This window comes from Lynx canadensis, chromosome D4 (assembly GCF_007474595.2).
Source record: "Lynx canadensis isolate LIC74 chromosome D4, mLynCan4.pri.v2, whole genome shotgun sequence".
In the NCBI taxonomy this organism is placed as follows: domain Eukaryota; kingdom Metazoa; phylum Chordata; class Mammalia; order Carnivora; family Felidae; genus Lynx; species Lynx canadensis.
The window spans coordinates 71,167,700-71,185,611 of NC_044315.2; the positions used below are offsets into that span (position 1 = coordinate 71,167,700).

General features: G+C 39.4%; 1 protein-coding gene across 1 annotated transcript in view; it reads left to right on the forward strand.

Annotated features, from left to right (window-relative positions):
- The window catches only part of MUSK (muscle associated receptor tyrosine kinase), a 90,910-nt gene extending 77,876 nt beyond the window's left edge, over positions 1–13,034 (forward strand). Inside the window, exons 10-15 of the mRNA XM_030294311.1 lie at positions 1,604–1,779; positions 2,446–2,469; positions 8,211–8,412; positions 9,161–9,352; positions 11,059–11,207; positions 12,352–13,034. Coding sequence (XP_030150171.1) covers positions 1,604–1,779; positions 2,446–2,469; positions 8,211–8,412; positions 9,161–9,352; positions 11,059–11,207; positions 12,352–13,034 — 1,426 coding nt within the window. The remainder of the gene's footprint in view (positions 1–1,603; positions 1,780–2,445; positions 2,470–8,210; positions 8,413–9,160; positions 9,353–11,058; positions 11,208–12,351) is intronic.
- Positions 13,035–17,912: the final 4,878 nt, after the last annotated feature.

The window sequence follows — 17,912 nt, forward strand, 5'->3', positions numbered from 1 at the left end:
TGTTCAATGTCTTACAGTGACATTTCTTTTCTGATTTTAATGACAATTTTACTTTTGGTGTTGATTTCACTTCTTTGTGGTCTTTATTTTCTTCAGTTACTACTATGTTCAAGTTAACTTAGTTTTCAGTTTATTTTCCATTTCATCCTGATTTTTTTCCTTGCAAAAGACTCTTCTATAGAGGTCATCTTTAATATATGGCAATGGAAGCAAAACAAAACAAACAAACCTTTCTCTAATGTGTTCTTCCGATTAGAATAAAACATAGCTTTCCAGGGTATTTGCTTCCTCCACATGATGTGGGCTGTGGAATTTCTTTCACCTGCCCCCTATTGATTTTTGCACAGTTTAACTGTGCTGTATGAATGCAGAAAGTTGTGTTTGTGTGATCCCGGGGGGGGGGGGGGGCAAGGCATAAGCAGAAGCAAGCTAAGTAATTCTCCTCTGGTTTTTCAGGCTCTCCTCTGGTTTTCAGAGGCTTGAAAGCCTCACTGCTCTCCCTTCCACTGCAGACACATCAAGAATTCAAAATCCTATTGTTGTTCTCATGACTCCTATTGTACCCTATCACAGTCATCTGCAAAGCCCTTTCATTCCACACATGTTCAGTTGGCCCTTACTGACAGGTGGTTGCCCAGAAAAGTGGCAGTGTAGGCATGACTATTTTAAAAAGACACCATTATGACACAGATATGTATATGCACACACATACATACACAACCACAAATTCCTTCCTCGCTGAATCCTTTAGCTATTGAATGAACAACATTGCTATTATCTCTAATTTCTTTAATTATCTCTAATTTCCTTTTATTTTTAATCCAAAATGTCTTCCTTTGGAGTTAACCAGGTTTCTCCTATGTAGTCTTAACCTATTTTTTATAAGATAAGCTTGAATAAGTATTAATGCACAAAATTATAATTAGTATAGCTAGTCTTTCTTCATTCTCTTCACTTACAATAAAACACATGAATGAACATAACATTTCATATTCAAGTAGACATTACCCTGACTTTCTCAGATGGAAGCATATGTGGAAATGGGATAGGGGGTGGCTTCTCCAAGGCCAGGGTGGATAGGACCCATATGCCCTCCTGTAACCTGCCAGGAAGGTGATGTCTTCCATTCTGATGGGCAAAGCATTCAGACAGGCCAACTGTGCCCCTCAGTCCCTGCCCATTAGCCCTGAGATTACAGGAGAATCTCTCAGGCTAGACACTGATTGACAATGACCTATGACTTTTATTATGTGTATTTTTTAAACTCAACGCACCTTGTTTCTGTGCCTTTGTATTTATTTTACTATGAATATGAGGGAATGCATATCAGGGATTCCTTTTGAGCTTAAAAATTCTTTTCCCCCTCAGTAGTGTTAGCTACATTATGAAAACCAAACAAGACAGCATTTCGTCTCAGGGATATACACTATATTTCATAAAGTCTCACATTATTTACAATAAAGGATTCTTTAAAAAATGCTTTTGCAAGAGCAGACAATGTACTGTGATGATATTTTTGAAAATACAGAATCTAGGCTCTGCCACAAATTTGGCTTTAACATGCTATGACTCATCAAGTTTTGTTCTCCCTAAAATATTTTAGAGAATACTGCCTGGCAGTAAAGGAGCTCTTCTGTGCAAAAGAGTGGCTGGCAATGGAAGAGAAGACTCACAGAGGACTCTACAGATCTGGGATGCACCTGCTCCCCGTGCCAGAATGCACCAAACTCCCCAGCATGCACTGGGACCCCACGGCCTGCACCAGACTGCCATATTTAGGTAACAGAGTTCTCTCGATACTTTAGAGGTTACAACAAATTTACTATTTTGAAGAAACTAAGTTGTGAGCTTAAATCTCCTAATATTTCTAAGCATTTCTAACTTATTTTTTGAGTTCTGCCCTTTTTAGAGACCTAATCACAGAATCCTACTGTCCACCCTAATTGCACAGGTCAGCATAAGAGTTTACTCCATTTGGTTCAAAAAGAAATTAAAGAGCACTTTTAACTGCTGCTTAAGATCTTATTTCATAAGGGGATCTTATGAAAGCTTGTAACGGTTTTTGGAATGTGCAGAGAATGGCTAAGAAACCTCATATTATGTCAGATGAGTGGAATAAAAGAATAAAGTCCTCCTTCTTAGCCAACGAAGCAGATTTCTAAGCATGCAAAAATAAGCCACATGGTTGAAAGTGCTGATCTCACAAAACAAAGCTGAATCGCTGCATGTTGTTTAATGAACTTCGTTTGTAAAGAGCTATGTTGTTAGCCCTAACAGCTGGTTTAATTTCAATGACACAATCCTTTCTCATTCGAATGCAAAGCATGTTGACCAGTTGTATGCTGAAAAGCTGCAAGAGAACTTGCATTTCTTAGCACTCTCTCACAGAATATGTGAGATATCTGGATGCTCATTTAAAACAAATTTTTATCCTTTCCCCCTCAGATTATAAAAAAGAAAACTTAACAAGTAAGTAATTTTGTTTGTGCCCTTGAACCCTTATGTGTATGTAATTGGATTCGTGCATGCGTATTTACACTCCTACTACATGATGTCCAGAACAGGATGTACGTCCCTTCTCAAAGGCTGTTTTCCTCTGCTTACTGGGGTAAAACATGAAGGAAGATCATCAGAGATCTCAGCTTACAGCTTCTAATTAGGCCATGAAGAGCAGCATATTTAATGAATGATACAAATGAGATCCCCTACCCCAAGGTTATAACTTGCTTTATCCTTTCAATGGCCACAAAATAAGCAACTGAAAATGCCACCTTCTGATTTTGCATTCTTGATTTTTATACCATCTAATTATTTACAGATGAAAACAAGTATTTATTTCTTCATTGAGCCCATTCATGATCTTCATTTGTGACAAGAGATCTTTCCTTTGGAAGATATGTTTTTTAAGACATCTGATTTCCAGTATGAAGTTTACAGGGTCAAATCAAATGTTTGGGTTTTTTTTTAATGTTTAATTATTTTTCAGAGAGAGAAGAGAGAGAGAGAGACAGAGCACAGGCAGAGAGAGAGAGAGAGGGAGACACAGACTCGGAGGCAGGCTCCAGGCTATAAACTGTCAGCATAGAGCCTGATGTGGGGCTTGAACCCATGAACTGTGAGATCATTACCTGAGCCGAAGTCGGACACTTAACCGAGTCACCCAGGAGCCCCCAAATCAAATGGTTTTAAAAGTGGATGCCTCCAAATCCCTAGGAAGGAACTCAAGATGGTTGCTTGCAAAGAGAGGCCTAGACACGAAGTCGAATCAGGTGATGCTTTAACCCTACCAGAATGCAGAAATCTTCAGAATGAAATTGGAAGAGTTTTTCATTTCAATTAACTTCCTCTGATTTGAGCTTTCTAGCGCTTCAATCATACTCATTTCCTATGAGGTATATTCTGGGCCTAATTGCCTCTGCACCTGGCAAAGTGCCAGGCCTTGATTTTACCAGCTTCCTTCAAGAACTAAGACTTAAAAGTATAAAAAGAAAGAATGCTACTGGTCCCACTTGAATCACTCCGCATTAATAAACAAGAGCGGTATGGAAACCCTATAAATCTATTATTCTGCAAGCCTGTCAAATTGTTATTTCCAAATTGAAGGAATGAAAAAGAAATGCTTCAATCCTTTGTCATATAAGTAGCTAAAGCCTACTTTGACTGGACTTTTAATTGGCAACGGTGGTCTTTGTTACCCTTTGTTTACTCATTCATCCATTCAAGCACTCACTGGGGGTTTACCATGTGGAAGGTGCCGACCTTCAGTCCTAGATCAGACAGGGACACACAGAGAAAGCATCCATGTTTCTGCCTTGTATACCGATTATAAAAATTGTTAGCTACAACTAGCTAACAATAAACCAATTTCCTACTCTTAACCTATTTTTATGAAATCTTTGGTACATGTCAGAAAATGAACTCCAAATGTCATAAACGGATCATTTCACCTGACCATGTCATGGAGAATTGTCTAAAAGTATGCTCCCTGGTTAAATGCAATTATTACTGAAGAAACCGGCTTGAGCTTCTCAGGCAGGTTGCTAGCTAAGCAAAGAAGTCATCCTTATTCAGCCAAATATTATAAAGCCCTCAAATATTTCTTGAAGTTTCTTGATTTCTGAGTAAACTCTATAAAGGATATTGCCAGTTCACTTAGAAGGGTGACAGAAGATTTTTTTTTTTTTTGCTTGAACACACACAGTAAGATTTCAGTAGTTTTCATTTGTATAACTTCTGCTGCTGAAGTGAAATACCTTTTTGAGCTGGCGATGTCTTTGTACATTTACTTTGTCTGCTGAGCAGACATCTCACTATTCCTGAGTTCCACAAGGCTGCACATACATCGTGTGTTTCCTCAGATGGCTTTGTGGGTGACAGAGTCTCTGTTTCCTTGCAATGTTCAGATTAGCTTGCTTTCACCTGCATAGTTAAAAGTTAAATGAGCTGGACATAGCCTTGAGTGACATTTCTTTTTCTCTCAGGAATCTGTAGATGTGATTTCACTCTTTTCCAGATTCTAGGTTTGGAAATGACTGGTCGTCTGGTATGAGTCTGCTTACTTTTTCCTATAAGCAATGTGTTTCTGTTTTGAAAGCAGCTTCGAGGATTTTCTCTTTATCCTTGTTATCCGCATAGTGGAAATCCTATGTAATGGGGCGTCACGGAACACCTCTTTTCAACTCTGCATTCAGGACCTTCTTTGTCTTGGTAGCTTGAAATCGGCCATGGAGGTCAGGCTGCAGGCAGGTGATATTTCTAAAGCAAAAGGCTGATCACGCTACTCCACTGTTTAAAACCCTCTGATGATTCTCTCCATTTACTGCCGGGCCAAGTCCAAACTACCTACCTGGGCATGCAAGGCCTTTTATGACCCAGACCTGGTATCTACAGCCTTACCTAGACACATTCCCCCAACTCAACAATGAAACTTTCAGACGCATTTTTTGGGAAGCATGCCGACTCCTTGGTTTGGACCCTGATACATGCCACTCCTTCTTTGTGGAACACTACCTCCCTACTTGCCCCCTGCCCCCCCCCACTCCACCCACACACACATACCTTCGACGGCTTGTTCCCTTTTTATTCAACTTAAACACTTACTCCAGAAAACCTCCCTAGTTTGCCTAGACCTAGAATTGAGCTGTCCCAGGCCGTTCACAAGCTTATCAGTTTTACAACATTTTATTATAATTACATTTTATTAGAATTATCGGTTTACAAATTATTTCCTAGCTAAATACCTTAACACAAAGACTTGTCTTGTCCACCATAGTACTCTTGAGACCCAATGTCAATACTAACTTAATGACTACCTTAATGTATGGATGAATGAGTGAATAAAAACTCCCCTGATGTTCAAAGGAAAAGGGTGGAGGTAAAATTGATGACAGAAGACAAAGATAAAAAGATGCTGGAGATCTGGATTGATAATTTAGATTCAAAGAGATAATCGATGTCCCTCTAGGGAAGGCCACAGCAAACAGATCAGAGGCAATAAACAAGGAATAACAAAACTAGCCAGAAAGGAAGATATAATTAAATCCATAAAGCAAAATTATTGTTCAAACAATGCCAATTTTTGCATTTTGAAAATAAATCTTACTAAGTCCTCATGGATCACTCTCTTAATATGTGTGATTTTTTTTTTTTTTTTTTTTGAGAAAGAGAAAGAGACAGAGACAGAGTGAGAACAGGGGAGGGGCAGAGAGAGAGACACACACACACACAGAATCCAAAACAGGCTTCAGGCTCTGAGCTGTCAGCACAGAGCCTGATGTGGGGCTCAAAACCACAAAACACGAGATCATGACCTGAGCTGGAGTCAGGCACCTAGCCCACTGAGCCACCCAGGCGCCCCAATATGTGTGATATTTTTGATAAAAAAAATTATCCTTATATTTACTAATGAGATTATACTACCAATTTTACAAATTACATTGCATTCCTTTCCATGTTAAATAAGTATGAACTGCCCTATAAAATCCAGATACAAAAATAGTCACCTCTTCCTGCCTTTCAATGATTACTCCTACTTTATTATTAGCAGGAAGTCTAGCTTTCCCCTCCCCACCCATCTTGATTTTTTAAAAAACCTTCATATGACTCAGTCCAAAGAAAGTCAGATCGGCTTTCAAGCCAATCATAAAGGAACCCGGGAAGGCTAAGTCCACTGTTGTTGTGACACCTGATGAGAAATGCTGTCATTGCTCCGAAATGCACTGCTGTGCTGTCCCTCCAGTTCCAGTCCTGTGCTGATGTTCTTCCTGTCACAGAAGGGACCAAACTTGGTCTCCATGGGCTTTAAAACCATTTGCCAGCTACTGGTGCTCAGGCTGTAATAACTGTGTCCACTGCTACACTAAGTGCTACATGGACACCCCTTGTAATCTCTGCTTTTGCAAGTGTCCTATTTCAAACGGCTTTAGGCATCTGCTGCAATACAAGTTTTCTTTTGATTTTGTGATATGTTATATTCATATATGTCTGTATATCAAACATATAATTCTTTTGCTATATTGCAGCCACTTTCTAACATTTCGTTTAGGATTGTTTAAATCTATGTTCCTTAATCTAGGAACGCACTTTTCTTTGGTGCTAATGTTGCCAGGGTGTGATATTAGTATTATAATAACTTTCTAAAATAATTTCATAGATTTTTCTCTTACTGTAACATTTTATAAAATCTGGGAATTTTATTTCTTCTGAGACCAAAAGAATGTCTCCATAATTCTATAAAGACTTTTAAATGTCCTGGTTATGACTATCTTCAGATTTTCTGATTTTTCCAATTTGGCAATGTGGTCCTATCATTTTTCTAAAGATTTAAAAAATGTTATTGCATAATTACATTCTACTATCATAACTCCTTTACCGTTCCTAATTTCATGTTTATGCTTTTATCTTTTAAAAATTAAAATCCTACTTACCAGACTACTTTAATAAAGATAAGACCAAACCTTGACCTATTTTTAAATTCTAGCATTTGTGGTATGTGTATTCTAACTTATTAATTACTGCTTGTACCTGGCTGTTACTTTATCATCTATTTTTGTTTTCTGTAGTTTTTGTTTCTTTTCCAAAGTCTTGAGTTAAACGTCTAGTTCATTCACTTTCATCCTTTTTATCTAATGGAAAGAGACAACACCGAGTTTACCATTGAGGACGGCTTTGGCCAAAGCTCACATCCTCTATCAGCAAACTATTTTCTAATCTGTCACTGTGGCTACTTTCTGTGTAGGGTACAAAGGATATTGTTTGCTATTAGAACATTCTTGTCAATATTATTAAAATACCCTGTATCTGTGTTTTTGTCTTTACCAGTCAATTAAAAGAATATAAATTAATAAAGTTGTTTTCACAGATACACAGTGGACTTTGTACTCTACAGAGTGATATGAACATGGCATCTGTCGGTTTCCAGGGAAATGCAGATTTTACCTTGTTTTCATACTGCACTGACTTTTTTAAAAAAATTTTAAATATTTATTTACTTTTGAGAGCAAGAGTGTGTGAGCAGGGGAGGGGCAGAGAGAGAGGGAGACACAGAATCTGAAGCAGGCTTCAGCCCTGAACTGTCAGCACAGAGCCTGACGTGGGGCTTGAACCCACGAACTGTGAGATCATGAACTGAGCTGAAGTCGGATGCTTAACCGATGGAGCCACCCAGACGCCTCTGCACTGACCTTTTTAATAGGAGTTTGACAGTTCAATTTTTAGATGAACTAACTTCTCATTTGTGTCTAATATTTCCACTCTTCATCTCCTATTATTTTTGTTTTGTTTGTAAATCAACAGTAAATGTGTATAAAAGCTCAACTTTAGACAGTCCTGTCCTCAAATATAATTTCATGAAATTATTTTATTTAATAACCTAACAATTTCCATAACTGTTGTCAGGTCATGAAAAACATGATGCAGTGTGAACAGCACTAACCCAGGATCTGCATTTGTCTTGGAAAAAAACAGTTCCTTTCTCCGGGTCTCATCTTTAAAATTCTGTGATTCTGCAAGTTGGATTTACTTGGACCTCTGGGTTATTACACTTGGACTTTAGAAATATATAACCAGGGATGACCTGATCCATAAAAACATATCCTTAAAATTAAATTTGGCTTACTAAACTTGCTTGAGTTTAGCGAAGATTCCTTGACTACAAACATTGCTTCTTAAAAGTTTAAGAATGAATGAAAGAAATTATTGTTCACTTACAGCATTCCCACCAATGACGTCCTCAAAGCCAAGTGTGGACATTCCAAATCTGCCTTCCTCTTCTTCTTCCTCCTTGTCCGTCTCACCTGCATACTCCATGACTGTAATAATCTCCATCATGTCCAGCTTTGCAATATTTGTGCTTCTTACTGTAACTACTCTTTATTGCTGCCGGAGACGAAAACAATGGAAAAATAAGAAAAGGTGAGATTCTAATTGAAGCTAATCACATGTAGTAATATATTAAAACCTATAAACTTAACATGGGAATTGGGGATGGGAAGAGGGATCTATACAACACGACCAGTCTCTTTAGGACGTCTAATGCCTTGCTTTAAGATCAAGCACCCCACCATGATCTTTAAAAATATCAATACCTTTTGGGGTGCCTGGGTGGCGCAGTCGGTTAAGCGTCCGACTTCAGCCAGGTCACGATCTCACGGTCCGGGAGTTCGAGCCCTGCGTCGGGCTCTGGGCTGATGGCTCAGAGCCTGGAGCCTGTTTCCGATTCTGTGTCTCCCTCTCTCTCTGCCCCTCCCCCGTTCATGCTCTGTCTCTCTCTGTCCCAAAAATAAATAAACGTTGAAAAAAAAAAATTAAAAAAATAAATAAATAAATAAAAATATCAATACCTTTTTGCAAAGGATCACATGTCCTATTGTTAACTTTTCACAGTAGAGAGAATCTAAACAATAATTTGGAAGAATATGGCTACTCCAGCTCAGCCCCATTGCTATGCCAACTGGATAGTGACAAAATTCCCACGAAAATGTGCTTTTTGACTCCAGACCAAACGAAATATTTCTTGCTCTAAAACTGAAGGATCTTCAGTTGCCTTAGTATAATTTGTTTTGTTTCCTCCTAGCATCCTCTCTCTTTAAAACCCGAGCCTGAGTACAAAGATCTTACCTGACCCTGAGCTCATTATCAATCTTGCCTGTTTTACCTGCAGAGAGTCAGCGGCGGTAACCCTCACTACTCTTCCCTCTGAGCTCTTACTAGACAGACTTCATCCCAACCCCATGTACCAGAGGATGCCACTCCTGCTGAATCCCAAACTGCTGAGCCTGGAGTACCCAAGGAATAACATTGAATATGTGAGAGATATTGGCGAAGGAGCATTTGGAAGGGTCTTTCAAGCAAGGTAAAGTTACCCATGTGAAAAATCTTTCCACCGAATTTGTACCTGAAAGGCTTTGAGACCGCTCCTTTGATGCCTACGCTGAATGTATGATACCTATTATCAAATAATTCTTCACATCATTAACCTCATCTCATGGAGTACTTACACTCTGAATCTTAATAATTTTTTCTCTCTGCTGGAAAATAGGGCTGGGCAGAAGGAGAGAACCTTCATTTATGATGTATTCAAATTATAAGCAATTAGCGAAGTTTAATTATATTCCCTTTTCAGAAATAATTTTATCACACATTTTAATCATAATTTCTTGCCTTGTTTTTAGTAAATAATTCTAAAATTTACTTCTCTTCCATTTTCTATTGCTATATTCTTCACTTCACCTAAAATTTACTTTGAACTAGTGTTTCCATTTAGGAATTCAGACTCTTGAGGCACCTGGGTGGCTCAGTCAGTTAAACGTCTGACTTCAGCTCAGGTCAAGATCTTATGGTTCTTGAGTTCTAGCCCCGCATCAGGCTCTGTGCTGACAGCTCAGAGCCTGGAGCCTGCTTCAGATTCTGCGTTTCCCTCTCCTTCTGCCTGTCCCCCATTCGCATTCTGTCTCTCTCTCAAAAATAAGTAAGCACTAAAAAAAATTTAAAAAAGAAGAATTCAGAGTCTGATACGTGTAGATATTAAATGGATGTCCATGGAGTCATATGATATTTGTCTTTCTCTGACTAATTTTGCTTGACCTCACTCATATGAGGACTTTAAGAGACAAAACAGAGAACATAAGGGAAGGGAAACAAAAATAACATAAAACTAGGGAGGGTGACAAAACATAAGAGATTCTTAAATATGAAGAACAGAGGGTTACTGGAGGGGTCGTGGGAGGGGGGGATGGGCTAAATGGGTAAGGGGCATTTAGGAATCTACTCCTGAAATCACTGTTGCACTATATGCTAACTCGTTTGGATGTAAATTAAAAAAAAATAAAATTTAAAAAATAAATAAATAGATATCCATGGAATGGCAAAAATAGAAAAAGGAAAAAATAATGCAAACATGCCAGAACATAATGAGCTCAAGGAAGCAGTACATATGGGGGTCAATGCTAGCCCATTTACTGCCTTTCTGTGAACTGGAAGGAAATACCCTTTATGCATGGATGTGGCTCAAGACACACAACTGGGCCAGAGAATGTGGACTTGGTTTTAATCACTAATTGTCATTCTGTCCTGGTGTTCTTGGGCAGGACACAACCTCAACTCCACTCATAGTAGCCCTGGTATGGAGGTTACATAATTAATGAAAACCTCACACAAATACGTACTGGGAACCAAAAATATGCAAGGCGCCATTTGAGGCTTTAAAGGGATATAAAGAATAAGCCATGGTCCCTGCCTTCCAGGAATTTCGAGTCTGGCCAGACATTAAGGGTTTAGGATGGTAATGACAATCTCATTGGATCTGTGTACTTTAGAATTCCTGAAATGTACAAATAATGCATTTTTCAAACTTAATCTGTGTTGAAAATAGTCCCAGTGATTTTTATTAATTGGAGTCAAGGAGTTTTAAGTACGATCTACTGTTGGCATCTTATTCTGATTCTGTGGCTCTGGGAAAGGCTGCAAAAGTGGAGGGAATGTATATGAATGTGGGTAGAGTAATGTGGGTAGATGGTGTTCCCGATCTTTGATTTCTTTCTAAACAAATGTATCTCTCAGGGCTCCGGGCTTACTTCCCTATGAACCTTTCACAATGGTGGCAGTGAAGATGCTCAAAGAAGAAGCCTCAGCAGACATGCAAGCTGACTTTCAGAGGGAGGCAGCCCTCATGGCAGAATTTGATAATCCTAACATTGTGAAACTCTTAGGTATGACTATAGAAATGAAGAAATGCATTGCATCCCCCAAACAGAAGCTTCCCAAGTTTTCCTCTTTTACCCCTACATTTGTGCTTTTTTCCTTCACTTCTTTGTCAGAGAGCCATCCCTGTTCCTTCCCATATATTTTCTGCACCAAGGAGTGGAACGTTACGTTAAATAACCTCAGTTCAAAACATCGCTTTTTTTTTTAATTACTCAGAGAAGTATGTTGTCATTTAATTTTCTCTCTAGAATGTATAAATATACTGATTGCTAAATCCCTGGAATTAAAAACCAGGCCCAATATAAATAAGCCAAGATAATAGCATTCATTATTTCTCTTCCTTTTTGAACAGAGACTTCTAATTTTTGCCTGAAAAAAAGAATAATAGGTTTAATAATCTATTTTTACAGTGATGTGAAATTGTGCCCAAATGATCTAATATTTCAAGGTGTCCTATTTCCCTCTCAAATACAGCAAGAATTTAAGTTTTGCACATGTCCTCCTGGCACTAACCCTGAGACTCCATTTATGTTAACATTTTTTTTTCTTTCTAGAATGAACATCCTAAAAGCTAAGTTTTGAAAAATTTTACTGAGCACTTTACCTAAGATTTTGGATTGTGTTATCCTTTCCAAATCTCATACATCTTCTTTACCATCCTTCCCCATAGAAAGTGCGGTTAGAGTAAGTAGCTTACATGCTCAAAGCAAGCGCCATTTGTGAAGTTCACTTGGCAAACAAGTACCAAGTACTTGCTGTGCCGCACACGTGGTAGGTGTGTGGGATTTAAAAAAAAAGAATAAGACATGACTTCTGCTTTCAGAGCTCTAAAACGTTGGAGGAGAAACCTCAAACAAATGGACGATTGTCACGGGACGGTAGGTCCTCTGCTAAAGGCTGATAGGCAAATCTGGTAACAGGCAGTGTCTGCAGTGGAGGCACTTAGGAGTGATGGATAAGCTGAATCTTAAAAGGTAAATAGGCAGACGTTGACACCCAAACAAATGGGGTCAGGGTTCGAGTGCCATGCTGTCCACAGAATACCGGGGCCCCTATTTTCTAACGTGGCCACCAAGTGCTTTGGGAGCGCTCTTTCCCCCGTGTCACTTGAGACACCCACCCTAACGAGGGCCGTGATTTCGGTTGCAGGTGTGTGCGCCGTCGGGAAGCCCATGTGCCTGCTCTTTGAATACATGGCCTACGGCGACCTCAACGAGTTCCTCCGCAGCATGTCCCCGCACCCCGTGTGCAGCCTCAGTCACAGCGACCTGTCCGGGAGGGCCCAGGCCGCCAGCCCGGCCCCGCCACCGCTCTCCTGCGCGGAGCAGCTGTGCATCGCCAGGCAGGTGGCCGCCGGCATGGCTTACCTCTCAGAGCGCAAGTTCGTGCACCGGGACCTGGCCACCAGGAACTGCCTGGTGGGCGAGAACATGGTGGTGAAAATCGCCGACTTCGGCCTCTCCAGGAACATCTACTCGGCGGACTACTACAAAGCTAACGAGAACGACGCCATCCCCATCCGCTGGATGCCCCCCGAGTCCATCTTCTACAACCGCTACACCACCGAGTCGGACGTGTGGGCCTACGGCGTGGTCCTGTGGGAGATCTTCTCCTACGGCCTGCAGCCCTACTACGGCATGGCCCACGAGGAGGTCATCTACTACGTGCGCGACGGCCACATCCTGTCCCGGCCGGAGGACTGCCCCCTGGAGCTGTACAACCTGATGCGCCTGTGCTGGAGCAAGCTGCCCGCCGACAGACCCAGCTTCCCCAGCATTCACCGAATTCTGCAGCGGATGTGCGAGAGAGCGGAGGGGATGGTGGGCGTCTGAGCGCGGGGACGCTACGGGGGACGCACCGCAGGCCTGGCTCAGACTCTGGGAGCTGCAGGAATCCGAGCCGCTTCTCCCACCTGGACGACAGCACGGCGGACGGATACGCGCGAGTACCGGGGCAGCGAGCACCACGCGCGAGTAGCGGGGAGGTCAGTTTCTCACCAAGAGCAAAGTGCAGAGCTCATCCCGTAGACCACTCCGACTCGGAAAGGCTGACTAGGATATGGTTCACGGGGAAGCAGAGCATCCTCTTCAGTTCCTGACTTGCCTGGCAGCAGAGTGAGACTCTGCTGGATTAAATTTTAATATGAAATGTGATACAGAGCTTCATTTTCAATAGAGTTTACTCCTGTCCATATGAAAGTAGTATATCTTTCTGTAAAACACTTAGGTAAAATACAGAACACTAGGAAGAAAAAACCATTCTTTGTCTCCCACCCAAAGATGACGGGTGCTGGTTGTTTTTGTTTTGTTTTTTTAATTGAATTTCTTTCTTGCATTTGTGCATAATTTTATATTTGTTTGTGTTCTCGAGAGTTGTGGTTATACTTTACTGATAGAGGGCTTCTAAGGAATAAAATGATAAATCGGTAAGTCCATATCCCCACTGTGATTTTTAATTTCCTTTTCTGTCTTTATGCTTCTTCTCCTTTGGAAGTTTTTCCTTTGTGGGCACTTGTCCTAAATTTCATCTGCTTATTTTATTCCTACAGTTTTTCTGAAATACGTTTTTGTATTTATCTTTTTCTTTGAAAATTTTCTCTGTATCTTTGCTTTCATTTTATTTCTTTCACTTTGCAGGGCTTTATGTCCTGTTTTGGTTATTTATTTTTTTTCTTTTCATCTCATATATACAATGAATACCCAGGCAGAAATAATAACTTTTAAACTAACACCGTAGACTAATGTGTATATAACTTTTGCAAAGTAATACTATTTTCCTCTGTACTTGCTTCTGAAGCTACACATTTCAAATTTGTCATCCACTAATGTATTGCCACAGTCTATTAAATCTCCTACGGTTTAGGAGATTTCTCAAGATGGTCTTATGGCTCTAAGTTATTTCAAACTTGATGTTTTTGTGCACTTTGATATTTTTCTCTTTCTAGAAAACAATTCCACAGGCAATAGCATTAATATAGTGTTGGTTACCAACTTTTTTGTAGGACTATTAACCCTGTCTTGTTACAGTTTATGATTGTTTAAGAAATAAAAACCCTCTCGAATTCAGATCCCTGATGCACAGATTTTTGAGAGGACCCCCCCCCCCATGATATATGTTTTTCTAAGGCCAACATGAATAAAATGAATTCATTTCTGAAATGATGTGAACCCAAATACTCCTGGAAAGCAAATAAACAGGGAAGAGAAAATTACAATCTACTGTAGACCAACTTACTTTAATTCAAACTAATTGATAGTTAGGGCAATGAATTTTTAAAAGGAAATTTTCAGCTGTCTGCTGGAAGAATCCAACTGAAATCAAATTTTCTTTCATGCAACAACTTGTCTTTGCTGGAAAACCTGCCATTTCTTGTTCATAGTCCCTCCATGCAATCTAGACAAAAGCATCAGAAATTACCCTGGATTTTACCCACTCCTTCCTCCCTGATATTCTATCAATTTTACTTTTTAAAACCCTCCTTCCTGCTCATGTACCTTTCCTTCCAGCCCATCTGACTATCACAGATTCTATCACAACCTTCCTTCCATTTCCGGCCCAAGCAGATTCCATTGCTATGACAGCGTGAGGACATGCTTATTCACAATTCTGATTCATATAACAGAGAAGTCAGAGCTCAGGACTGAGACCTAGAGAGGTGCTTTAGATAAAAGTCATGATTGTAAGTCCAAAATTGAGACAGTCATCCAAAGGGCTGGCTGAAGAATAAGGTTGCGGCCCGAGTCCATAACAAAAGGCCAAGCGGCCAACAAAGCAGAAAAGCTGGAGAGGCCCAGCATCCAGTGTGGATCTTTTGTGTGGATATCCATGGCATACTTTAAATGGTTCACACGTGCGTGTCATATATGTTGTGCAAGCTTCAAAGAAGTCCTCACATTTCCTCAGCTGAGAAAGTTTTATTATATCATTTTTTTCATTTATTTTTGAAAGAAAGGCAGAGAGCCTGAGCAGAGGAGGGGCAGAGAGAGAGGGAGACACGGAATCCAAAGCAGGCTCCAGGCCCCGAGCTGCCAGCACAGAGCCCATCGCGGGGCTCGAAGTCATGAGCCGTGAGATCATGACCTGAGCCCACGTCCGACGCTTAACCGACGGAGCCACCCAGGCGCCCCTGAGAAAGTTTCATTGTAAAAGAAAGACATGGAAGCCAAGCCAATCAGAAAAGCTACCCCAAAGAAAATCAGAGTCAGGACAGGAACTCCGAGTACCCAACGTATGGCTCGTGCTGCAGGCATCCCGTCTCAGAACCGGGTGTCTACAGCTCTGGTTCTGTTGTTCACCACTTCGAGCTATTCTCTGTTTCCCTCCCTGCCGCTGAATAACTGCCCTTAACTTTCCTGACTCTTCTTCGCGGCCTCCACAGCCTCATGGATTCTCTGTGTGTTTTTTGGGGCTCTGGTATTCAAGATCCCAAAGCAAACAAAGCGCAGAGATATAGGGAAATACAGTGAGAGAATGAGTGAGTTACTAAGCAAGCAAGCATTAGGGAAACCGATTTTCTTAAATACTTGCAGTAACTGAAAAATCAGCAAAAATCCCATTATAATAATGGTAGTAATAAAAATACCATCAGCTAGTACTTAATGAATGCTTACCATGTATATTCAGAGGTCTCTAAGTATAGTAACTTTAATAGCACACTATCCCTGTGATGTCCGTACTATCATTATGCCCATTTTTATGTGAGTACACAGGCAAAGCGAGATTATGTAACTGAACCAAACACATAGAGCAACAGAGCCTGGTTTATGACCAAAAGAGGCTGAGCTCTCAACCATGACACTATGGTGCTTCAGATGAGTACAGAGGGAACAACTGAATCTTGATGACTATATGGACGGGATTTGTAATTTGTACGTAGTTTCTAAGGACACCCTATAGCCCTTATACTATTAATTGTGTCTCCAAGTCTTGAATAGCAAAAAGAGTATATTTGGGGATTGCTGACTCAGTCACAAAGTCAAATAAACGGCGTGTTTACTTTTTTGTCAGTTCTAAGTGCATTTCCAGGTTATGTTAAGGTCACTACCTTATTTCCTTAGTGCTCACCTTCAGGTTCTGTATCTTAGGAACATGGACCCGTTATTTACCAGTACTGTTTTCTTTGTTAGATACAGATCTTTCCCATTGTAAAATCACTGTATAAATTTATAAGGAGAGACAAGAGACATTCACAGTACCATTGTTATCAAGTGTCAGAACAGGCACCAACAAGCTGTGTTAAGTGGTCGAATATCAAATGTAACAAGAATACCGGGGTAATGCATGTGGCACCAAAGGAACATATTCCCTGGTTCTGTGATGAAGCAGAAAACGAACACTTCTCTCCACTTTACAGTGTATTATAAACTGTTTGTTCCATGTCATTAGCTATTCTTCTAGAAGTCCAATTTAATTTCTGAATAAGGTTCCATGTTATGGATATTACCATAATTTAGTTAATTTATTTTTGGACATTTGAGTTTTTCTAATTTTCACTATTACAAACAATATTGTGATGATCATCCTTATTTGCATGTGTGCGTAATTATCTCTTTATGGAAATTGTGAGAAAGGGAATGTCTGGGCCAAATGGCACGCACAACATTAAGGCTTTTGTTAGGTATTATCATATTCTCTAGAAATATTGTTCCCATCTGCATTGTACAAGAGATCTCGTAGCCCTAAAAATTAACTGTCACAGACAATTAATTCTCTTATTTTTTTTAGAAGACTTGTCTATTTGGTGATAGAAAAAGATGAAATCCTTTTGATTTTATGCTTTAAATTACTAGTGAAGTTGAATTTTTCTTGTTCCTAGGTCACTCATAGTTTTTACTTTGGGAATCATCTATAGCCTGTTTTTCTGCTGTGTTGTTCTTTTCTCTAATTGACTTGCAAGAGTCATTTTATAAAACAAATATTGAAACGTTGTCATACTTTACACAAAAGGGAAAATATATACATGCTTCTACCTTAAAATAGCATTTACTTTTTTATTGCACAAGCAATACATAATCTTTTGAAAAGAAAGTAAGCAATAATATGCAATAACAACACATAGTGTAAAATAATGGGGAAAATGAAAAAACACCAACCAGTGGTAACTAACATTAACAGCATGATAAATAAAGTTCCAGGTGTTTTCAGATAAGTGTATAGGTAGGTAGGCAAATAGATAAATGATAGATAGATAGATAGATAGATAGAGATAGACAGTCATTTTAAATGAAAACCAGATCATACTGTTATATTCTTTTGAGCTTTGTTTTTTCACTGAATGAATCATCAAGATATCAAGAAGTATTCATGTGCCTCATCATTTTTGGTGGTTGAAAAATATTCCATCATACGGACCTATAATATTTAACTATTACTCTATTGTTGGACATTTATTTTTATTTTTCATTATAAATACAATATTTTGATTATTAATCTTCTTGCTAAATTTTGTAAATATCTATTTCAAGTGATTTCTTTAGATGCAACTTCTAGAAATGTAATTTCTAGAACAAAGATTATCTATACCCTTTTAATACTTTTGAATATGTTGACAAATTATATTCCAGAATTCATTTATCAATATACACATCTTCCAACTAGATGAGAGATGAGCCTGTTTCTTTCAAATTCTCCAATACTGAGCATTTTAATACTTGCCAGTATAATAGCTTAAAATTCTATTTTGTAGCTTATGCTTATATTTCTTTAAATGA